The 25,499-nt window shown below is 37.2% G+C and overlaps 1 protein-coding gene across 3 annotated transcripts in view; it reads left to right on the top strand.

The window, feature by feature from the left end:
• Positions 1-25,499, top strand: part of Unc79 (unc-79 homolog (C. elegans)) — a 236,360-nt gene that overhangs the window by 126,684 nt on the left and 84,177 nt on the right. For 2 of the 3 annotated variants that reach the window (XM_013014130.1, XM_013014121.1), the window contains 9 exons: positions 1,702-1,929; positions 6,777-6,918; positions 9,974-10,053; positions 10,142-10,290; positions 13,790-13,947; positions 17,131-17,312; positions 18,308-18,509; positions 19,069-19,248; positions 20,692-20,757. In XM_013014130.1, the coding sequence (XP_012869584.1) occupies positions 1,702-1,929; positions 6,777-6,918; positions 9,974-10,053; positions 10,142-10,290; positions 13,790-13,947; positions 17,131-17,312; positions 18,308-18,509; positions 19,069-19,248; positions 20,692-20,757 (1,387 nt within the window). The remainder of the gene's footprint in view (positions 1-1,701; positions 1,930-6,776; positions 6,919-9,973; positions 10,054-10,141; positions 10,291-13,789; positions 13,948-17,130; positions 17,313-18,307; positions 18,510-19,068; positions 19,249-20,691; positions 20,758-25,499) is intronic. The other variant, XM_013014112.1, reaches the window with a different exon arrangement.

The following is a 25,499-nucleotide window of genomic DNA, read 5'->3' as shown; positions in this document are numbered from 1 at the left end:
TGGTACTGAGGAATCAAACCCAGGGCCTCATGCATGCAAAGCAAGCACTCTACCACTGAGCCACCTTCCCAGCCCTGCCAAGTTATTTTGTAAAATGTGTTTCAATTTGGGTTTGTCTGATGTTTCTTTATGTTAATTGGAGTCATACATCTTGGTAGGAAGATCACAGATGTAATACTATGTCCTGTATAGGCAGAAGATATAATAGTTTCCTTCCTGGTGATGGTAACTTTGGTCACTTGGTTAATGAGATTTTTTTGCCAACTTTCTTTACTTTATAAAGGTCACTACAGTCAGCCCTCTGTGTGTTCCCCTGGGTTCTACATCTACAGATTCAACCACAACCACAAATCAAAAATATTTGAAAAAATAGAAATTGTATCCATTCTGAACATATACAGACTTAGGTTCTTCTTATTATTCCTTGAACAATACAGAATAGCAACTATTCATATTGTATTACTTAAAAATAGTCCTAATATGATTTTAGGCATATAGAAGGATATGCATAGGTTATATGCAAACACTGTGACATTTTATATAAGGGATTTGAGCACCCATGGATTTTGGGATCTGTGGGTGGTTCTGAAGTCAGTCCCTTAGAGATATGGAGGATGATTATATGTTACCTTTTGTCATTAGTGACATGTGGGAGAATACTTTTAAGACTACAAGACTTCCTATTTTTTATCAGATTTTAATCCACTAGTTTTGTTGATGGATGATTCATTCTTAAATCCGTTATTACTATGATGACTGCTTAATGATAATTATAATTCTATAATTTCTTTAAAATTTATTTGCTGATATTCTACTAAAGGAACAGGTTTTCCTTTTTGCTGACATACATTTATTCATCTAATTACTCCTGCATGCACCACTGAATTTTTATTTTATCAAGTGGGTTATAATGTGCTACTTACTTGTTTTGTTTGTATTGTTCCATATATAGTCAGTGGGAGTCCTGTCAAGATGGTTCTTTTGGTCTTCTCTTCACTCTGTCTTTGTTCCTGTCTCTCTATCTCTGTGAATTTTTGTGTTGCTGTGGATAGAACACAGGATCTGTATACACTAAACAAGTGCTCTACTACTAAGCCGTATCTCCAGGCTTCCACATTTCCTTGATTTCTAGCATAGCTAGGTATGTTCCAGGCTCATTTTTATATTTTTCTAGCCCTTGATGAAATGATGCCAGGCATTTCTCCACGGAAACCTGGTTCTTGTCAGTGGATAATAGCTTTTAGAAACCACGGTCAAGGTGAGGAGCAGAGTTGTTTTTATAATAGGTAAAATCTGGACTGGAGGTGTGACTTAGTGGTAAGAGAACCTGTCTTACAAGCATGTGGCCCTGAGTTCAAACCCTAGTACTGCGCAAAAGAGAGAGGGAAAAATGCATTCTATTAAATGGGCAAAATCTCACAGTTATGCTTGAAAAATAACTTTTAAAAACTCTCAAATTTCACACATGATTCTTAAAAGAATTCCTATTACTTTGACTTGTATTTATATTATTTTTAGAGGAGCTTATAGAAAGGAATGTATATTCTTGTTTTAGAACACTATATTCTTTAATAATATGATAATACTGTCAATTATTAAAAATTATCTCTAAGTAGTGTCAATAGAATATTTGATAAAAGGACCAAACTTCTTTTTTTTTGTCTGTGTGTATGTGTGTGTCTCTTTTCCATTGTCTTCCAGATGGAGTTACAAGATGATGGAATTACAATGGGTTTCGAGCACAGCTTGTCAAAGGACATTATTTCTATTATAAACAATGTCTTCCAGGCCCCCTGGGGGGGCTCCCATTCTTGCCAGAAGGATGAAAAAGCAATTGAGTGTAACTTATGTCAGTCTAGTATTCTCTGCTATCAGCTTGCCTGTGAACTCCTGGAGAGACTAGCTCCCAAAGAAGAAAGCCGGCTGGTGGTAAGCAGTTGCAGAAATGAGATGACTCATATATAGTAGTAATAAAAAAAATTCAGTAGTTGGTGTAATGGGATCTTTCTCCAGTGTTCTTCTGCATGCTGGGTTACAGGTAAGATTGTGTTAAAAGAAAGGCCTTGTGTTTCTGCTAACTCAGGCTCCTGGAAAGGGATGGAGCCCCATACAGAACTCAAGTAGGTGGTTTGAGTTAGAGTCATAGCAACTTGATTTATGTAATTCTTATGAATGCAAAATATTACTCGTATTCCTAAAATAATTTTAGTGCTAAATTATTTTATAATTTAAGTAATAATGCAGGCGGTAGCATATGTAACCATATAATAAATAGCTTGTAAATGGACACTGTTCCAAAGTAACTTTGGATTGTAAAACACATTGACTTCATCAGCAATCAAGAAAACCTTCATTCCTTTATACAGATTACTTTTCTTGTTTAAATAAAATTGTCTAAATTGATAAATGCCAAATTTTGTTCCAGATAGTAGCTATTTTCAGAACAGCCTATTTTTTAAAGACCTAAGATATAATATTTATAATACCAAAATACTTTCATACCATCAGAAGTAGATGAAGCTGAATTACTTGAGCCGTTTCCTGCCACCTTTTTCTCTTTTGTCTTATCTTTTCTGTTAATCTAGGGTTGAAAGTAACTTCTCTAAAATGTACAGTATACAATCAATGAAGTCTTTCTTTAGTTCCAATTCATTTAACTTATTAGTCCTACCTGGCTCAACATAAAATCTTTGTAGTATATATTCTAGCATAGTCATCAGATATTTATTGTAGGACAGTCACAACTTCCAATGGCCAGCTTTTGGTAACCCCCATTTTATTCTCTACCACTAGGAGTTTTAGATTCATATGTGAATAATAATGTGCTGTGCTTGGCTTTCTGTTCCTTGCTCATTTTGTGTGGCATAATATCCTTCCAGTTCAATTAGTAAGTATATAATAATATTTAACATCCACCCATCATAAAACCAAGTCCAAACGAGACACAATAATAGATGATGAGAAATCAGTCTCTGGAGCTCACTGGTGGAGAATGCTAGATTAGCATACATGGAAGCCTCAGGTTTAATTCCAACAAAAAAAAAGTCCTATGGTTTAATCAGGAAGACTTTTTTTTTTTGGTCGTGGGGCTTGAACTCTGGGCCTGGGCACTGTCCCTCAGCTCTTCAGCTCAATACTAGCGCTCTATCACTTGAGCCACAGTGCCACTACTGTTTTTCTGATGGTTTATTGGAGATCAAAGTCTCACAGACTTTCCTGCCCAGGTTGGCTTTAAACCATGATCCTCAGATCTCAGCCTCCTGAGTAAGCTAAATTATAGGTGTGAGCCACCAGCACCTGGCTAGGAAGACTTTTAAGTAAAGAAAAAACTGTAGGAAAAGACAGCACTTGGGCTGGGAAGGTGGCTCAGTGGTAGAGTGCTTGCCTTGCATGCATGAAGCTCTGGGTTCGATTCCTCAGCACCACATAAAGCAGAAAAAGCCAGAAGTGGCGCTGTGGCTCAAGTGGTAGAGTGCTAGCCTTGAGCTGAAGAGCTGAGGGACAGCGCACACGCCCAGAGTTCAGGCCCCATGACCGACAAAAAAAAAAAAAAAAAAAACCTTGGAAAAGATAGCACTTGGAAGGTTGAGGTAGGAGAATCTTAAGATCAAGGGCAGCTTGGGCTACATGGCAAGACCTTGTCACACAAAAAAACCCAAAACAAAGCAAACTAAAAATCCACAAGACAGTCTGATGAATCAAATGATGAAGGGATGAACAAGGTAGCTCTTTGTGTATGGAAAAATCCATATGCTGGGGCAAGAAAACCTTCTTGGGGAAGAGGAGACCTGAACATTAAGTAAAGGAGGAGTGGAATTAATGAAAGGAAGATTACAGGACTTTCCAGAACTAGAAAAGTGCCTAAAATGATAGACACCCATTAATCCAATTTTTTTGCATGGATAGATTAATCCATTTGTCAGGGCAGAATCCGGATTATCTATTCCATCTTTATTATCTCAGAATTTTAACATGGGTTTCAGAGGGAGCTGACCATACTCAAACCACTGCATTCAAGTGCTGATGCATGCATCATTGGAAATATGGATCATATTCCTCAGGGAAGATTAGAAAGATATGGATGCTGTAGCCATGTGCATACTGTGGTAGGGTGTGCAGGGTGAGATGGGAAGAGAACTAATGTTGTAATTCTGGGAAGTACTAGTTCTTTAGAAGCGGAAGAAGGAACAAAAAAAAGAAAGACCGGAAATAAATTGAGAAGAACCAGAGATACAAAAGAAAAATGGGAGAACATTAGCACAGAAACCAAGGTAGATTGTTTAGAAAAGGAGGGCATAGTCTTCCATATTGAGTTTTAAAGAGAGGAAAAAGATAGAAAAGGGCCCTTGGATTTCTGAAATTAGGGCATCCTTAGTGCTCTCAGAGATGATGCTAACCAAGAGCCAGAGGCAGATTCTAGAAGTTTACAGTTTGAAGACAGTCAGCTGAAGAAGTATTTACAAGAAGTATGGACTTTTCTTTCAAGGAGAGAGTGAAGAAGTTGGTTGGGGCTGCCAGGAGCTTCCTTTGCCCTGTTCCTAACAGACCTTTAATTTCATTTTTGAGTTAACATGCATTTGTAATATGAGGTTTTGTTGTGATATTTCCATATATACACACAGTATAATTTGAATAAATATCCCCTCTACCACATTCCCATCTCCCCTTCCTCCTCCTCCTTTTAAAAATGTTTAGAGGGTTTCATTATGCTGTTAACTCATATGCATCTGTGTTTATATATATATATATATATCATCATCATCATCATAAGTATTTTAGGTCTGTACTCCACAAATGAGCAAGAACACTTGATAATCTTTTTATTTTGAGTTTGGTTTATATTGCTCAACATGATCTCCAGACAGCAAGCTTCCAATACTGTGCCATTTTTTACAACATCATTCCATAAAACAAGGAAAGAAATAAGCATAAACATGGAACAACTGAGCCACCAAAGCAATCCCCACTGTCCACATGTTTTTCATTTGTCATGGGCTCAAAATAAATTTGGAGATAGAGCTGAAGGATTTAGCTTTTCTTTCTTGAATTTGATGGGAAGAGGGGTTCAATAAAAGTGTTAGTGTTTGATTTTTTAATGATTGATGTGGATTAAAAGGTAGTAGGGGGAAAACAAAGGAGGAGGTAACAATGCTTAATAGGAAATATACTTGTTACCTTGCTCATGTAACTGTAACCCCTCTGTACAGCATTTTTACAATAAACAATGCATTAAAAATAAAAATAAAAAAAGAAGTCAGATAACTCCTGGCTTCAAAGATGTTTATCAACAATACCCTAGTTTTGTTATACTTTAGTATAAAGCTGTGAACTTCGTAACTTTATAAAACAAGACATAAAACAAATAAAAGAGGAGGATAAAGTACTAAATTAGTAAAAGAGGACTCTGTTTTAGAACACAGTTTCTACTGTGCACTGCCATCTTAACTGTTTCAGCTTCCTCCTGAGTCAAGTGGAGGACAAGAGATTGAGGAGAGGATGTGAAGAATTGCTGGCAGAAGTCTTAGTCAGGTTTGCAAGACAGGTAACACCAATCCAACCACATTAGAGGACAGTACCAGAAATGTGGGTTATTGAGTATATGTAGAAAAATCAATATGCAGCACACAACCTCCCACTGTATCAAGTTGTATGAAATTCAATTTATAATTTGACTGTCTTGTTTTATGTGGCTTATGAAAAGAAGCAACCTCAGTAAACCTGTAAAGGTATTTTTCAGAGCCCTATCAGCTACTGTTCTACAATAGTTGTCTGCTTTTGCTTTGTCTGTCAATTCTTGAAAAACTATTCACTCATTAAAGAATTAGTTATAAGAGCATTTCAAAAGAGGCTATTTGGATATGAAACCTGAAAGAAAAAAACATGATAGCCAGAGTATTACACACACACATACACACAGAATATACATACTTAATGCTCTTTTAAAAATCTTTCCATTTTGCAGCTTATTTTGCATGTATAAACATAACATGTTGCATGTAAGTATAAATATATGTGTGCTTAGATAATGTTAAGTATTTACTCTGTAGCTGTTAAACAAGGTCTTCAAGTCTTCATCACCTGCCAGCTGTCATGCTACTTTCTGTTTTTATGCTTTTGACTGCAGATAGATATACAGGTAGATACCTTAAGAAAGTAAGATCATACAGTGGTTGTCATTTGTGTCTGGTTTATTTCACTTAATGTAGTGCCCTAAAATTTCTTCCAAATGGTAACATATGTCAGACTCTCTCTACTTTTTAAGATAAAATTCCATTGTGTAGATAAACTTTTTGTTCATCCATTTGGTTATTCATGGGCACCTGGGCTACATTGCTTTCCTTTAACTCAGGTATTATATCAATTTCTTGCTCCTAAATCCTTGACAACCAGATAACCAAAGTTTGCATTTGAAAGTATCTCTGTGAACACTTTATTCCCTTCTAAATACCTTCTGTCATTGAACAAAATATGCACAGATAAGAATCGATTGGGGAGTGGCATAATCATCTTCGGGAATAAAGCAGAAGGTGGGAGAACAGGCTAGAAGATCTGACAATGATTTTGTTATCTTTCCATATTTATTTCAAGTGAAAGGAAATATTTCAGCATAGCTTATATAGACTTCTCAGTGTCAACAAAGCAAGCTCAGGCCCTTCTAAGACTCACTCTCTGCTCAGCACACAGGCCAGGCAGTGATATACCTTTGTTGACCCAAGCCAATTTTTTTTACAGCCCTCAAGGACTGCTCATCTGGTTGCTTGTTGTATTTGTTGCAGGAGCCCACAGACAGCCTTGAAGACAGTCTCCTTTCTTCCAGACCAGAGTTCATCATAGGCCCTGAAGGAGAGGAGGAAGATAATCCAGCAGCCAAGCATGGAGAGAATCCAGGCAATTGCAGTGTGCCTACAGAACATGCTGGTAGGTGAATGTGGCTGTTGGGAAGTATGCAGTATACACTTTCCAGTTTGTGTTGCATAGAGCCTTGGCTCACACTGTTTCACACCATTGAAGCAGAGTTTTAAAGAATACCTGAGGTGATGTTTCATTGATTTTCAGAGTAGTAAAAGCTCTGTGTTGCTTTGTATGGAATGTTTTCATTGGAGTGAGTTCATGGTGGGGAGATGTGGGAAAATGTGCTGAAGGCCTGGCAAGAGTGTTCCAGTGTGGTATATTTCAGAAGTTGTAGTTTTTGCTTGCTTTTCGTTGTATTGAGAATTGAACCAGAGGTCTTTTGAATGCTAGACAAGTGCTCTGTCTCTTGAGATACACCCCCTAGGCCTTTGGTTCATATTTTGTTTTTGAGATAGGATCATCATAACTTTGCCCGAAGTTGGCCGTCATCTTGCAATCTTTCTATCTTGCCTCCTCAGTAGTTGGGAGTACAGGTTTGTGCTACCATACCTGGCTGTATTGGAGTATTTTTTTTTTTTTTTTCCTCTCCTGGTCCTGGGGATTGAACTCAGGGCCTGGGCACTGTCCCTGAGGTTATTTTTGCTCAAGGCTAGCACTCTACCACTTGAGCCACAGCGCCACTTCTGGCTTTTTCTGTTTCAGTGGTACTGAGGAATCAAACCCAGAGCTTCATGCATGCTAGGCAAGCATGCTACCACTAAACCACTTCCCAGACTCTATATTGGAGTTTTAAGAAAGATTTTCTTTAAATAAAGTATCCTTCAGAGAATAAAGTTAGTCTGGCAGCATAGCTCAAATACCTGGCTAGCCAGGGTGAGGCCTTGAAAAGAAAGTCCAAATCTACTGATTTACTTCACCCTACTTCAGCCTTCTTAGCAAATAAGAAAATAAATCCTAGATTGATTATGTCACTCGCTCATGGTCCTGTAGTTAATGATTCATTTGTAATTTATCATTTATATTCTTACAAAGAAAATAAATGAGCTTCATTCTCTACCTTTGATTCTGGGCACAACAGAGGTGGGGTCTGGGAATTAGAAATCCAAATACTGAACACCTTATAGTGGCAGGAGTTGGGACTGGAACTCATTTATCCTGGTTTACTTAATAGTGAGCTTGTTTTAGGACTGAAGTTGTTTAGGCCTAGATTTAGAGTTAAACTTACGTAGATTTGAACCCTATGAGAGACATAGGATCCACAAACTATTTCTATGCAAATATCTGTCTATAATATAAAGTATCATAATATTTTCATATGAGCTATGTACTTCTCATATACATTAAATTATCCTTAGATTACTTAAGTAATAAAATGGAAAAGCTTTGTTTTATTTTATTTTGTTTTGTTTTGTGGTGATGAGGATGGATCCCAAGGCCTTACACATGCTAGGCATGAGCTTTAATACCCAGTTATATTCTTGGCCTATCATGAAAAAATTATACAGTTATTCTGTATAATTTATAGAACAATGACAAGAAAATTGTCTATATATATGTTCAATAAAGATGCAGTTATTTTTCTTTGAATACTTTTGAGCCTTGGTTGGATTGAATCTACCAATAGATACAGAAAGCCAACTGTACTATTTTCCTTGTTGAATTATTATAAACTCTACTTTAAAAAATAAATGGGTATTCTGACGCAGACAATAGCGCCTATCACAGCTTTGGTCTATTTTGCTTCTTTTATTTTTTATTTTCTTGCAAGAACAGTTACTGTCTCTATTGAGCTGGTCCTGGTGGTGCACATCTGTAATTCCAGCACTCAAGAGGTTGAAACAAAGCAGATCATGAGTTCAAGGGCTACCGACATAAGAGATCCATCTCAAACAGAAGCAGACAACAAACTGTCGCCTCAGAGAAGCTCCTTTTGGCTTTCTTCCTAGATCAGTGTTCCTTATTGCTGAGCGCCTTAGTGTTACTTCTGGTCTGTGACCTGTAGGAACCAATGTTCCATTGACATATGCTTAGTGAGTTCCATGTCATTCTAGATGATTTCCTTCTTTCTGCATCTTATAGAAAGCTGCATTTCTTATAGCGACTAGATATGTCCACACCAAAAATACATAAAAATGTTGTGTTAAACAAAATAGAATCAAGTGCGGATAACAAGCACTTAAAATGCCTGTGAGGGGCGGAGTCCCAAAAACCTATTTAATCTGAATATCAAGAGGATTTGATGGATGTTATCTCTGATCCTAGGAATTTCCACAACTTACCTTGACACAGTATTTCAGACATTTTGATACCTGGTTCGCTTGTGGCTTCTAGTCTTGAGCATGCTGGTCTGTATGCCATATCCCTGCTCCACCATAGAGGTGAAAAGTTCAGGGATCCTCATGAGAAAATGAATCCATGAGTGGTGTTCTTTTCTTTTTTTTTCTTTTTTTTTGGGGGGGGGGTCCGGTCGTGGGACCTGAACTCTGGGCCTGGGCTCTGTCCCTCAGCTCTTCAGCTCAAGGGTAGTGCTCTACCACTTGAGCCACAGTGCCACTTCCGGCTTTTTCTTTTTGCTTATGTGGTGCTGAGGAATCGAACCCAGGGCCTCGAGCATGCAAGGCAAGCGCTCTACCACTGAGCCACCTTCCCAGCCCCAATGAGTGGTGTTCTTATCTGAGTATATTCATCTTGTTCAAAATATGCTCATTTTGTGTTAGTCTATGTGATAAACCCCACTTTCAGTGCTAGTCGTCTTGCATACATCTCTTTAATATTTGTTTCCATTTTAATTACAAAGCTTCTCATCATTTAGGGCGCATAAGAGCTTCCATCCCACAGGAGCTCAGGGTTGGCTTGAGGTAGCTCAGAGAGCCAGACACTAGAATTTGTAATAGGCAACAAAGTGAAAGGGGAGGCTGACAACACTACTTTCTGAAGGTTTCCTGCACTTGCCTCGTAGCAGGATATACGCTCATCTGGACACCAGTGCAGACATTACATAAACATTTTTGATACATTCGGTATCTATTTTTTTCTGATCTATTTTTCTCTGATTTGATATCTTAGCAGATGGTGGGAGAAGTGGAGGTAAGCTAACTTTCGTGTAATTATTTCTCCACAGTGATAAAGAATGATACGGAAAGAAAATTTTGCTACCAACAGCTTCCAGTAACATTAAGACTAATATATACTATTTTCCAGGTATGTTTTTTTTTTAAATCTTTGATTGTTTGGCTTGGTAGCAATGCTGTTTTGAAAAGCCCAGTAACTATGTGGTTTGTTTACATAGGAAATGGCTAAGTTTGAAGAGCCAGACATTCTCTTTAATATGCTCAATTGCCTGAAGATTCTCTGTCTGCATGGAGAGTGTTTATACATTGCTAGAAAAGATCATCCTCAATTTTTAGCCTATATTCAGGACCATATGTTGATTGCCAGGTATGTCTTGCTAACCTTTCCTTTTTGTTTACACTTTAGGCTTTAGGTGTGAAAATTAAAATCAGAATATGACTAGTTTTTGGTTTGTTTTTTTTTTTTTGGTTGGTCGTGGGGCTTGAACTCTGGGCTTGGGCGCTGTCCCTCAGCTCTTCAGCTCAAGGCCAGCGCTCTACCGCCTGAGCCACACCGCCACTTCCACTCTAGTTCATTTGACTTATTGTTCTTAGCTAAGAAAGCTTAATTTGTTATGGGAACTACATTATTCTGAATGCTAATATGAAAATAGCAGTGTTTACTTGCTAGATTCTGTGGAAATAAATATGGTAAAATAAAGATTATCGTATGCCTTTCAGTTATTTGATTGGGTAATAAAATAGTATACCTAGTAGACAAATTTGATTAAAGTAAATTATATGTATGTATCAAAACATTACAGTGATAATTTTTTACACAGTTAATATGTTATTAAAAATAAATATAATATAGTGAAAAGAAAGACTACGTCAACAGACAATAAGTTAATAATTACCTACTATAACTTGGTAACAATTTAATTATTTTCTTACCAGAACTAGAGCTGCTAATGAACATTTAAAATCCTTCCTCATGTTGTCTGATAAATTACTTTTAGACACATATGAGTCATTTTGAGAAGAAGAATAAAACATCATCCTAGGTCTGTAGTGTTCTCTACCTGAGAATCTTAAAATACCTGTTATAATCTTCCTGGAAATAAAATTTTAAAAAGTCTTCATTTTACATGTAAGAGAATGAATTGATTAAAAAAAGGGAAGGGTGATTCATGTACGCTTTGCTGACGCTGTCTCATGTTCACTCACTTTGTTCATTTATTTATTCAACAAATATATACAATGCTTACCAGAATGCTTACGAGAATTTGCAGTCTAGTTTGGAAAAGAATGAATACTAAAATATACAGAAGGTGACCACGATTTTTTTGTTATTTAATGTGGTCTACTTTTGAGAGTAGTTTCATAATAACTTCAAAATATAAAAGTAGACTAAGTTCATCACACTCTTACCCAAGACACACGATCATTCTGTGTATGTATGTATATGTCTCTATTAATCTAAGGGAATGTGATTCCTGGCTAATTTGCATAGCTCCCAGGTGGGCAAGAACATTTCTAGGTGAATGATTAGGGAAGGACTCAGCAGAAGATACCACTTGAGTGAGAAGTACAGTCAAGAATTTGCATAAAGGTTTGAAATAGGTAGGACATTTAGTGGAAAGCAGGAGTATCAAGGACAAATGGAATTGGAAGGAAGAGAAAAGAAATGGACAAGGCTTACTTAAATAATCCCAAGGTTCTATTTAGCTGCATGGTGAAATTTTAGGAAAGAAGGAAAATAAAAGAATCTAGAGAAGTAAGTTGGGACTCAAGTGCAAAGAACCTTCAAAGATACTTTCTTTAATGAGGTCTCTGAAAGATAATAAAATAATGAGCAGGGTCAAAGTTGAGCCTTAATTGAGAATATCAAAAAGAGCCACATTCAAAAGAATGCAAGGTCAAGTCACAGGGATTAAAGGTTTATAGCACAGTACTTTGTTTTCCGAAAAGTTTGTTATAATGGGACTGAAGGTATATAGCACAATATTCTGTTCTCTGAAAATTTTGTTACAAAAATAAAGGAAACATTGGCTACTTTAGAGGGGAAAGGGAGCTAATATCAAGGACTTGTAGGATAGGGAAAATTTGGATAGATTTATTACCAGTGGAAAAGGATCAGAAGAGAAGGCTAGAAAGAGAATAATGGCACCACCATCTGGAAAGCAAGTGACTGTAATCAAGAATAAAGGGTAGAGCTGGGTGCCAGAGGATGAGATCTGAGGATTACAGTTTGAAGCCAGATCAGGCAGGAAATGTCTGTGATAGCCTTATCTCCACTTAACTACCACCCTTCCTTCCCAAGAAAAGCTGGAAATGGGGCTGTAGCACAAGTGGTAAAGCACCAGCCTTGAGCACAAAAGCTCAAGGACAGTGCCAGGGATCTGAGTTCAAGACCCAAGCTTGGCACCAAAAATAAATAAAGAAAGACAGAAAGACAGAGAGAAAGGAAGGAAGGAAGGAAGGAAGGAAGGAAGGAAGGAAGGAAGGAAGGAAGGAAGGAAGGAAGGACTAACAAAGGGTAGAAGAGTGGAGGAATGTTCTTTCCTTTGACAGTGATAACTTCTGAGGAAAAGAGATCATTGGTGCTGAGTTTTGTTTTGCTGCCTTCAACTAAATTGAACATACCATTACAGACAGATTGTGGCCTTTTTCCTTTGCATTCTTCATAGGGCTTATTTTCATACTCTAGAAACATCTTTATCTTCACAATGATAATAATGAATGATAATAGCTCAAGGTCACTAAATATCTGCTATGCATCAACTATGCATCATGTTGTTTAATACAGCCCACAATAAGAGGAAATTAAAGTTCAGATGAGTTGAGACATTTACACATGATTGCATAGCTAATTAATGGTATAGGTAGGATTAGATCCATGTTTCCCTGACTTCCATTACTCAGATTAAGCATATGTCATTTGAAAAAATCTTTTAAATTCTAAAGCTTTGGTGTATCTTTTGACTAATGTAACTCCAGTGGCTTGTATCTCAATGTATTTTGCAAATAAGGTTAGTTCTACCATCTCTCAGTAGTGTATCTCTCTCTGTTTCTCTCTGTCTCTGTCTCTCTATGTCACTACCTCTCTCTGTCACTTTATCTTTTTCCCCCTTGTCTTTCTTTCAGCCACCCCATCAGTGAGGCCAGTTCTGTCAGAACTTTTTACAGCAACCTAAATGTTGTCTTATTCCTAGTCAGGATGACTCTGGAAGTGCTGGACTGATACCTTTCAATTCTGAGATTACAGAAGGAGGATATCTCAGAAGCCATATTGCTCTTGGAGAGAGGCTTTCTGACGCTATTATGTTTGGATCATATGCCCAATTATAGGCCAATCACTCTGTTCAGGATATTTGATTAATTTACATTTTGTGTTTCCCCTTATAACAGGAAAGGTGGAGAAGCTTGAGTGACAATCATATCAGTTCTTGCAGAGATTGCTATTAATAGAAAAACAGTTGTTCTTTTCCATAAATAAAGGGAAAAAACTGCTGGGCAGGCAAAACCAATAAAAATGTCCAGATACTCACTATATGAAAAATTTAGAAGTCACTTATTATAACTGGCATAAATTTGTATGTTATTTAACTCATTGTTCATTTATAGAGCTGAATTTAGAAGTCAATTAAAATCTTATGTTAAAATACAGTGTCTATAATGTTACATAAAACAGTTTCTTCAAACAGAATAAAGCCTAGGAAATGTTTGTCACAGGATTATTATCTTGTGGATGAGTGCAGTTTCAACAAAAGCATCCCTACTGGATGCCAACTAATTACACTTTCCGTGAATTAAGACGTCGGGATTTTTTTTATTCTGAAAAGGTTTTGGTAACTGTGACCGCTTTCCTTCTCCTTGTTGCCCAGCCTGTGGAGAGTTGTCAAGTCTGAGTTCTCCCAGCTGTCCTCCTTGGCAGTCCCTCTCCTTCTCCATGCTCTGTCACTTCCTCATGGTGCTGACATCTTCTGGACAATCATAAATGGAAATTTCAACAGCAAAGACTGGAAGATGAGGTTTGAAGCAGGTATTTCTATATTAGCTTAACAATTCCCTGGGCCATAAGGTAAACCAGTTGTATAGTTTAAATTTTTTAAAAATTGTTATTATGAAAGTGATGTACAGAGGGATTATAGTTACATAAGTCAGGTAAAGAGTATATTTCTTTTTGGACAATGTCACCCCTTCCCTCACTCTCTTCTAGTTCTTTCCTGCCATAATATAGTTAATTCTCAACATAGTATCTAGTGAGTACCGCTGCTGCATTTGTTTACTCTTTATATGATCAAAAGCACATAAGCATTGTGCCTTTGTGATCTTCTCCTAAGTCAGATGTATAGTTTGGGCATTTATTTTTAGCCTTAATTTCTTTTATTTTTTGGAGGAGGGGGTAGGGAGGTGGTGGTGTTCAGTCGTAGGACTTGAACTCAGGGCCTGGCGCTGTCTTTGAGGTCTCTTTGCTGAAGGCTAGCACTCTACCACTTTGAGCCACAGTGCAACTTCTGGTTTTCTGGTGGCTAATTGGAGATAAGAGTCTCACATTTTCCTGTGAAATCTGGCTTTGAATGGTGATCCTCAGATCTCAGCCCCCTGAGTATCTAGGATTACAGCTATGATTAAGCCTGTCTTAACTCTAATTTCCCTTCCCATCCTTGTAAAGGGAATTCTCATGCTGTGTTCTTTGCTGGTTCCATTTAGATGAGCTTAGATGCAGTGTAGTTTTAGGGGGGATTCTTGCCATGTTTGACAAAGTGTAATTACTCTTATTATACACACATAATTAACTTCAGCCTTCTTTACTCCTAATTGCTTCCCAGCTTGGGTTATAATGTGGCAACCCACATTGTTATTTGTATCAGAGTTACTTTCCCCAGAGTATTGAACCCACTCCTAGACCTATTGACTCAAAATCTTAAAGGGAGAGGTATCTAGATGTCTGATAAGTTATCCAGGTAACTCAATAAAGTTTGCTGATACCTACTATATACACTTGCTACTGAGAGACAAGTCTTTGGCAGAGACCTGGTCTTCCCTGAGTCTGTTGCAGTGATGATTATAATTTCCTAGGGCATAGAATAGCAAGTTTTCTGAGTAATAAGTAAGAAAGGAACATGGGTGTGTTTTCTTAGCCTCAGATCTGCTAGCTCATCATCACTTCATTCTGCTAATACTTGCCTTATCAAGGGCAACAAACAGGTTTAGCATGCTGAGCCTAGCTCCTCATAACAGCCCTAGTATCTAGAGTCCAAACATTTGGCACAGTACTGACTTTCTGTCAGACATATTAGAGTTCAGTTTCCCAGTAACTTCAGAGAGTGCTTGCTTTTTGTTGCTCATGTGATCCCAGAAGCAAATTCATTTATATGATAGTTAATACATAACATTATAGGAAATTATATGTTAATCTATAGCATTAGTTTCTTAGCAGGAATGTACTTGATATTTGTGTTATTTCATAGGAAATGTGGTATTTAATGCAAATAGGAAAATATGCTTTTAATTCCAATTTAAGTTGGAATTATTGCCAGTCCCAGCTACACTTCAATTCAGAATGCCTACCTGTTGATTTCTGCAGCCCGTCCATGGAAGCTCTTGGACCACATAGGAGGGGAAAGGTACCCACCAGGCTCTAGGTTCCGGGTCTCTGCTGTTACTAGGTCATGATGTAAAATGACCAAACAGCCTATGTTCATTATTCCAGACATTCCTAAAAATATAACCATGAAGTTATCATAAATAGTAAAGCAGTGTTTTGTGGTATGAATTAAAATATTTGAGTGCTCAGCCTAGAATACTGTTTCTATTCTTTCCTGTTTATTGACATTACCACCCTTTAAGAATCTACCATATTGACTTTCTTCCTGTTCAATAAAATCCATTCTGACCTTTATCCTATGAACTCTGGTAAAAACTCTACTCATGTACATACTATTAATTTACATATGGCATCTGTATGTTCATACATCGCTATGTAACATTTTCTTCTGAGATTTATGATTTGTTAACCTTTTCCATGTTTTTATTTTACCTCATTAACTCAATTGGGAGACCTTTAAGAATAGAAACTTTCTATTAAACTTCTTTATAATTGCTCTATTAATAAGATATGTTGTATTTATTCAAAAATTCCATAGGTTCATTTATTTTTAATATATATTAAGAAATACACATATATACACGTACATATATACTCAGGGACTAATGCTTATAATTTGAGCTACCCAGGAGACTGAGACCTGGAGGATTATCATTTGAAGCCAGCTTTGGGGTGGGGGTGGGGTAGGGGGAAAGTCCACAAGATGCTATTTTCAATTAACCATCAAAATGCTGGACTGGTGGGGTATGGTTCAAGTGGTAGAGCACCAGTCATGATAAAGTTAGCTGAGCAAGAGCGCAAAGACCTGAGTTCAAACCATGATACTAGAACCTAGAGTGTGTACAAGCATACACACACACACACACTATATATGTATATATATATATATATATATATATATATACACACACACACACACACACACACACACACATTCATACACACATATATATGCTTAAGCATTTGGGAGTAGATGGAAGTAAATGTTAAGATTTATAGCACTTGATGTCAAAGTCCAGACTGACTACAGGATATAAGATAATTATAGCTGGTATATAATATAAAAAACTATGGTTGCTTCCAACAAGATACAAATAAAGCCAACCATGGGCACACACCTGTAATCCTAGCTACTCAGGAGGCTGAGATCTGAAGATTGTGGTTCAGTCAGCGCAGGAATGAACATGAGACGTGTCCAATTAACAACTAGAAATAGCCTGAAGTGGCACTGTGGCTCAAGTGGTAGAATGCTAGCCTTGAGCAAAAAGGAGCTCTGGCTTACACCTGTAATCCAGGAACTTGGGAGCTGTGATCTGAGAATCACAGTTCCCAAGCCAGTCTGGGCAGGAAAGTCTGTGAGATTCTTACTGTCAATTAACTGCCCAAAAGTTGGAAGTGGATCTGTGGCTCAAGTGGTAGAACATTAGCTTTGAGGAAAAGCTCAGGGACAGTGCCCAAATCCAAAGCTTAAGCCCCAGGATACACACACACACACACACACACACACACACACACACAGCCCTATATTAACTTTTTCTCTGTGGGTTCAGTATACTGTCTAAATATTGTCTATATATATACATGCATTTTGTATACTGTATTTTTATATTTCAGTGGAAAAGGTGGCTGTAATTTGCAGATTTCTGGATATTCACTCAGTGACCAAAAACCACTTGCTGAAGTACTCCCTCGCGCATGCCTTCTGCTGTTTCCTGACGGCTGTGGAGGATGTCAACCCAGCGGTGGCCACCAGGGCAGGTCTCCTGCTTGACACGATAAAAAGACCAGCATTACAGGTGATGTGTGATATGTGTCATCAACCCCAAAGATGGTCTGTGTCTGTACCACTAAATCATTGGCTTCTTTGTTGCCTGTGTTAGTATTTTAGACTTGCTGTAGCAAAGTACTAAAAACAGGATAACTTCTAACATATAAAAGAATAGAACTTTATTTCTCAGAGTACTAGAGGCTAGGAAGTCCACAATCAGTGTGCTGACAGATTTAGTAACTGGTAAGGCAAGGACTCACTTTCCAGCTCACAGATGGTGCCTATCCCTGTAAACGCAGCCTCTGTTCAGGGCATTAATCCTATCATGAGGTCTCGGTCCATATGACCTAATCATTCCTCATGAAGTTTTGAAATTTATGCATTTTATAAATTTTTAGGGGGTCACAAATATTCACAAACATTCAGACCACAGCATCGTATAAACAGATACTACATTGATGCTGGTAGTGATGATGTTTAGAAGGGAAATCTCTTTGTGTGGGCATTTGCATTACGTTACAATGAAGATAACAAAAAGATGAGTGGTAGGATCATAGAGTAGAGAAGTGGATGTTTCATCCATTCCAGCTTCTGTTTTCTAGCATTCCATGTTCCCTATGTTCTTCTAGAATCACACAATTTAAGATTGAAAGGGAATTTGAAGACCATCTTCCTATGTAATCTAAAATGCAGCTTTGAAGGTGCTTCTTGATGAAAACTACAGACATCAAAACAAGATACATTAATATTGGGATCAAATGATTATTATCTAACACATAAGAAAATTAGTAGTATACATTTAGTTCATATTTCTGAATCAAAATTCAAGAGATACTCTCTTTAGGAGCAACTCCTCTGCATTTTTTCCCCTTACACTACTGGTCATCAAAAAGATGTAGTTGGCTTATTCTACTTATAAGTATGGTTTGGGAAATTGCCTCATTTCATTCACTGTCTAGAATACTATCTTTGAAGAATTGTGGCTATTTATGTCTGATGCTCTCTACCCTCCCTCTTTTCCAGGGCTTATGTCTTTGCCTTGACTTCCAGTTTGATACTGTGGTCAAAGACCGACCCACAATATTGAGCAAGCTTTTACTCTTACATTTTCTCAAGCAGGATATTCCTGCTTTGAGCTGGGAGTTCTTTGTCAATAGATTTGAGACTCTTTCTTTGGAAGCTCAGCTACATTTGGATTGCAACAAAGAATTTCCTTTCCCTACAAGTAAGTAAAATAAAAGCACTGGTTGTAAATAGCCATAATTCCTGATCTTCCCACTAGGTAAGCAAAATGTAGTTGGCATGTGATTTCAATTCCATGTCAAGTGACTTTGTGCACTCAAATCAAGTATTTGAATGTCTCTTGTGCTTATTCATAGATTTAAATATATTCTGACATTCCAAAATCCGAATTCTTATTTCCTTGAGAACCCATGATTATTTGTGACTGTATTATTATATTTATGATGTTCACAAGCAATCTTATGAACTACATTTGCACCTTGAAACTCTAGTGTGCTTATTAATCAATTGCCTATATCTCTAAGTACATGAAAAAATTTCTAAAATTAGATAATTTAGTCTTACAGTCTAAAATATAAAATAAGAGAGGATAGTCATTATTTATTTAATATAAGACTTATCATACAGGGAGATGGATGATTCATGCATCAGCGAAAGATGTCTTTTCATACTGAAATTATATACAGATGGATTGTTTCAAAATGTCTGTATCACATAGCTAGTGAAGGAGGACGATAACCTCTTTAATTCCTTCTGCAAAGCCATCACTGCTGTAAGAACCAATGTTGCCAACCTTAGTGATGCTGCGTTGTGGAAGATCAAGAGGGCTCGCTTCGCAAGAAATCGCCAGAAGAGTGTGAGATCTCTGAGAGACAGTGTGAAAGGGCCGGCGGAATCCAAGAGGGCGCTCTCCCTCCCCGAGACCCTAACCTCCAAAATTCGTTGAGTATCTTTGTCCATCTTTCCATGACATCTGTTTAATGTCTTTCTGAGGCTGCTTGTCTTGTTGAATGTTCACAGAGAGTAGCAGGGATAGCAAACAATTTGTCCAACAGGTTTGGCCCTCAGATTCCCTAAAACATTCACCCAGAGTTGTAAAGGTCATGAGTAACTTTTTATAGTTTGTGGGTGCAGCAAAGCCCTGGTCTAGTAAGAGATTGTTTTGAGATGTAGATGTGGGCATGAAGCTTAGAAGAAGCATTTGCTTCTAACTTCTAGAATAGGAAGGTATGCACACCAGTCATATAATCTAAGCACTTTCTAAATAAAATGTAGATGATACCTATGCAGCTGTGAGGTAGAGCTAAAATTTAGAATGCGTTTTCTTTTCATGAAGCCTAGAAGCAGCCACATAAACCTTCAGACAAACCAGTAATAATGGTTGCTTTCAAAAAAGAAAAATAAGGCTATGAAGTTGAACCTTTATTCAAACTCACCAGATAACTTATAAGTGAAATAAACTTTATTACCAGGTTTTAAAACAAGAGTTCTATATGTATGTCTACACATACATACATATATGTGTATTTATTTGATAAATGTTTTTCTGCATATTACACTTTAATGATAATAAAATTTCCTTAAAAACCAAATGACTAGTTTAGCTCTAATGTTTAACAATTGTACTTGAGTGAAAATAATTAAAAATTTATAACTAGATCACCATATTAATAAGTGAGTACATTTAATTTTATGTCTAAATTGTTAAAACTATTCAACATGTTAATCTTTAAGTAACATGAAGTTAATAAAATAATACCTAAAACATTTCTTACCCTGTTAGAAGCTCAGAGGTTTGCTTTTTCATTGGCTTTTGCTAGAAAACAGCCTTATATAACATAACCATTTTAATCATAATTTTTATTTAATTTTATTATGTGTTTCTCTGTTTTATGACAAACTATGGGAATGTGGTTATTTTAACTTTGGAAAGTCAATGGAAAGCTGCATAAATAATCAATGACCCAGTTTTTCAGGGAAAGAAGATAATCACATGTGGCCCTTTCAGAAAACCTATAGTATAGTGTAAGGTTCCAGGGAAAACTTCCAGATCCTAGAAACCAAGATCTAGATTAAATAAATTGCCATTTTTATATGAGTTTTCCAGCACATTTATTTCCTAACTTATTAATTTGAGGTATAAACTTTATTGTTATTTCTTGCTAATTAATTCACATGACAATTTTGATGATTAAGAATTTAAGTAATGTGGAAGGATCTTCTTGAGATCCAAATAAAACCATGAAAATTCCGTTACATAAACATCTTTTATGTGATGCTAAAAGCATGTTTCTACTGTCAAATTGCAGTTAGCACTGAGTGTATTTTCTAGACTCAAGTTGTCTTTAATGCTTATTTAAATAGAGTTGTTGTTGATTTTTAAGCTGTGAGGTTGACCAGGCATGAGCAGTCTGCTCCAGCTCTCGGTGGGACACCCGAACAGACTCCAGGTGGGTACTGCTGACGTGAAAGGGCCTGTGCGAGGGTCTAGCACAGGTGGACAAGGTAAAGACTTTGGTGTCTCTGACTGGACCAGAGTGATATTCTTAGGATTTGTGAGCTCTACAGGGGTTTTCCCCAGATGCTCAAGCGTTTGAGCCCTCAAACAGCAATTCTTTCATCTTACTCTTAGCTTATGACTTTGGACTCGTGAACTTTTGGTCCAGTAAGAAGCATCATATTACCTCAATATGCACCATTTCCCACAGAGCCAAGAGTATCAGAACTATCCATAGTACTTATATTTGTATGTGTATTTACACATAGAAATATTGTTTTTATATACATCTGCTTTAGGCAAAACATACGTTCCATTTACATTGTAAAAGATTATGCATTTGAACCACCGTCATCTACTCATCCTCTTAGCCATTCTTGATTCTTTGCGACTTTGCATTTCTGTTTCTCACAGAAAGGAGCATTTTCATTTTTCTGGAGGACCATAGGATCATGGTCAGCATCATGGTAGAATGTTACTTATCATTTGATATTCCATGATATATTATAATTTATCATGAAGTATCCTAAGGTTGGATGGCCATTGGCAAGGACATTGCAGACTGAATGTTTTCCACGCAGTAGTGCCATGTGGATGGGGAAGATTACAAAAGTTTTCAATATTTGAATATTGGTCAAAAATAGCCTTGGTAACTATCTCTTACATGTCATTCTATAACTATATGGTTTTTCATCTAAGAATGGTTTAAGCTTTTCAGAATGGAATCAGTACTCTCAGAAAGAAAATTTCAAGTAAGGAGATATGAAGATAATGTGCATTTGGTATTAGAAAAAGGACACTAAAAATAGAGTGAGTCAGGAATGAGAGAGAAAGAAAATTGTAAATGCCATTGGCACTGGCGACTGAAAGAGTATGTGTTTACTTTTTAAAAATTAATGAAGCAGGAGTAGCAAATGTTTGGAAGAGTTGCCCTGTCTTGGATTCCAGATGACTTGTCTTTACTGTGCAGAGGGAAAGGGGAGGGAGAGAGAGAGGAAGAAATAAAAATTTCTGGTCCCGAGTTGCATTAGAAATGTGAAATCTATTCACTTCTTCTTTAGTGAGGTCTTTTTGAGATTGTATTTGTGTATTTCAGACACTTTCCTTATTCTATGTTAGCTTGTCTTTTTATCTTAAGGCTTACTTGAAAAGTCTTTAATTATTATTATTCATCTTAAAAAATACAACCTAAGAGTCCCCTCAGTCTTAGTGAGAATCCATCTGTCTGTCTGTCTATCTATCTATCTATCTATCTATCTATCTATCTATCTATCTATATCTTGAAGTTAAGGAAGTCTTTCAAGGAGCTAATTATCCCATTAAAAAGTACCCAGTAGAAAGGTGGTAGATAACAGCATTGTTTAAATTAAATATGAACTGAAACTTCTGGAGAGATAATTTATATGTAAAACTTGCTTAGATTTGGCAACAGTTGGTTCAGCTTATAAAGTAATTTCAAGCTAGTACTTTTTGCCTTGTTATTTTCTGGACATGGAATATTTTAAATTAGCAACAAAGACATGCCAAGATAATCATAGTATTCTGCATATGGTTTAAAAAAGTAAATTGATACCTACTCAGAAAGCTAAGTTCTGAGGATTATAGTTTAAAGCCAGCTGGGGCAGACTTTAATCTCCAATTAGAGTCCAGATAATCTACAATCAATCACCACAAAAAGTCACAAGTTGAGCTGAGACTCAAGTGGTAGGATGCTAGCCTTGGGCAAAAAGAGCTCAGGAATAGAACCTAGGCTCCAAGTCCAAGGCCTAGTTGGAGCACGCACGCACACACACACACACACACACACACACACACACAGAGAGAGAGAGAGAGAGAGAGAGAGAGAGAGAAACCAGAGAATTTGCTATTTAATAAACATACTTTTATTTGGTCTACCTAATGAGCTCTCCTGTGTAGACCTCTTATTGTTTAGGCTTGAAATTAAGCAGATACTATTTAATTCAGTAGCAAGACTTAATTTCAAATTTTGTTTAGGCTGAACTTCTTGGCACTGAACTTATAATTTATTATTCTAATTTTAGCCTTTACATAGGGCCCACAGCAAATAAGACAGAAATTCCATTTTCAATGGATGATACTCTCCACAAAGCTTGTAAACAGCTGCATTCCTCTGTGATTTTTATGAGTCAAATCAAATGCCTTTCTGCACATAAATAAAATGTATAGAATGTTACAGCCAAAACGCTAGAGATATGCAAACATCCTCATTTTACAGAGGAAGAGTCTGTGTTTCTTATGAAGGAACAGGTGCCGCAGATTTATTTTGGTGACAAACCTAGACCTTAGAGCTCCTGAGCTCTCTTTTTTGATCTGTTAACTTGAAGTTTTTATTTGTTTTGGGGGGGGGTCCAGTCATGGGCCCTGAACTCTGGGCCTGGATATGGTCCCTCAGCTCTTCAACTCAAGGCTAGCGCTTTACCACTTGAGCCACAGTGCCACTTCTGACTTTTTTCTTTTTGCTTATGTGGTGCTGAGGAATCGAACCCAGGGCCTCATGCATGCAAGGCAAGCGCTCTACCACTGAGCCACCTTCCCAGCCCACTTGAAGTTTTTATAATCAGATATAAGGTGTGTTTTCACTAATGTTGCCAGAACCAGGAATTCTTTGCCTTTGGATAGCTGGAACAAGCATTGAAGATTAATTGAAAATAATTCAGCTGTTGCTATATCAGCACAGTACTGAATGAACAGCTTCAATGAACATAGGGTATTTAATTACATATTGTTCCCTGTCTACTGGAATGAATAATTAAATGATAAATATATAATAATATTGCATATATAGAGAATGTTTTTGCAAACCAGCTATCTGACTTCACAACAACTCTGGATATATGTAATATGTTAATTTTGTTTTCATTTTACATGCAGACAGAAAAACTGATATACCCAGGGCCTGTATAATTTTGCCTCTGTGGTTTGCTTAAGGTCACCTAGATTAGTTAGGAATAGAACTGATATGTCCAGGAGACTTGGCTTTCTTTCTACCACATCTATCTCTTGATGTATCAGTGTTATGATATTTTCATTTTGTGGGACATGGGGACATTAGTCTGGTTGTAGAGTTGACTGGGCATTTATGACTTCTATTAGTTCAGCTTAAGCCTATAGTGACCCAAATACAAAATCTTCCCCGGAAAGGTCCAGATGTTAGGACCCCCAGTTGGTCCAGGGATATCCCAGCCTGCATAAGACTTACCTTCTCCCAGTTCTATTTGAGCTGATAGATAAATCTGGACATCTTTTGACTCACATTCTATTTGCAAGAAAAAGTGCTTGGTAAAACTGTCTTGTAGCCAGGCACTGGTGTCTCACATCTATAATTCTAGCTACTCAGGAGGCTGAGATCTGAGGATTGTGGTTTGAAGCCAGCCCTGGGTAGAAAAGTTTGTGAAACTCTTATTTCCAATAAACTACTCAGAAAAAGCTGGAAGTGGTGTTGTGGCTTAAATGGTAGAATGCTAGCCTTGAATACAAAGAGGCTCAAGACAGTGCTCAGGCCCTGAGTTCAAGCCCCAGGACTAGCCAAAAAACAGACAATCCCCCCCCAAAAAAAAAACAAAGTATAAAAACCCAGCTCTCTCTCTTATATTGATTTTTCCTGTTTTCTCTTATTCCAAATAACTTTTCCTATTATTGCAAATAACTTCTCTTTGGCCACTCTTTCTTCCTATAGATGGTTTACAATTAATTCCTTCACTCACTTGCAAAATGACTATTGATCATTAAGGTTCAGTAAGTCAAAACTACACTTTATATAAGAATGCTTCTGTCTGAAATTACATTTTGGGAAGTGACTTTTACTGAACCAACATATGTGCACCTAAATGTACCAGGAAATATAAAGAGTACAAAAATTTGCCAGACGCATTTATATTCTTACTTTTTTATGGTTAAGTGAGGGGATAACGTATAAGCATCAATGAACTCTCATCTAGAGTTCTTAGGATAGTTCTTGTCAAATGCACGAGAAGGAGACCTGTCTACTAGTTGGAGCCATTAAGGAAGATCTTATGGACAGGCAGCATTTCAACCTGATCAGGATTGGTGGAGATGGATATGGACAAAGGATGGGGATAGGAGGACACAAAGGCAGGAGTAAAGAGCACATGAGCATATGAAATTGGCTACTGGTCTGTTTTCTAGGTCTTCTATGGCTATGTATATACATAAGATATGATATACTGAGATATGAGAGAAGGAGAGTAATAAAGCAGTACAATTGGAACTGTGGACGGAATATAACCCCTTTATGGTGTTTGATCTTTGTTTTTTTTTTATTGACTAGGTAAGAATAAGATATTTCTCTGCCTCATTGCCACCAGTTACTTTGACAGGAATTGAGAAAGTTCCCTGTTTCCCTAGTCATTTTCTTGCGGTTTGTGGATTTCTCTTATATCAAAGACAAACCGGAACTACTACCTGAATTCAGTGTACTTAGATATTTGTGAACAGTAAATATCTACTATATAGTCAGAAACTGCCTCATAGTCTGTGAGGGACTTAAAGATGGATATGGCATAAGGACTATACACACACACACACACACACACACACACACACACACACACACACACACACTTTTTTTTTTGTCAGTCGTGGGGCTTGAACTCTGGGCTTGGGCACTGTCCCTGTGCTCTTCAGCTCAAGGCTAGCGCTCTACCACTTGAGCCA

The sequence above is a fragment of the Dipodomys ordii genome, unplaced genomic scaffold (assembly GCF_000151885.1).
Source record: "Dipodomys ordii isolate 6190 unplaced genomic scaffold, Dord_2.0 Scaffold2, whole genome shotgun sequence".
Taxonomy (NCBI): Eukaryota; Metazoa; Chordata; class Mammalia; order Rodentia; family Heteromyidae; genus Dipodomys; species Dipodomys ordii.
This window is presented reverse-complemented; position numbering and strand designations above follow the sequence as displayed.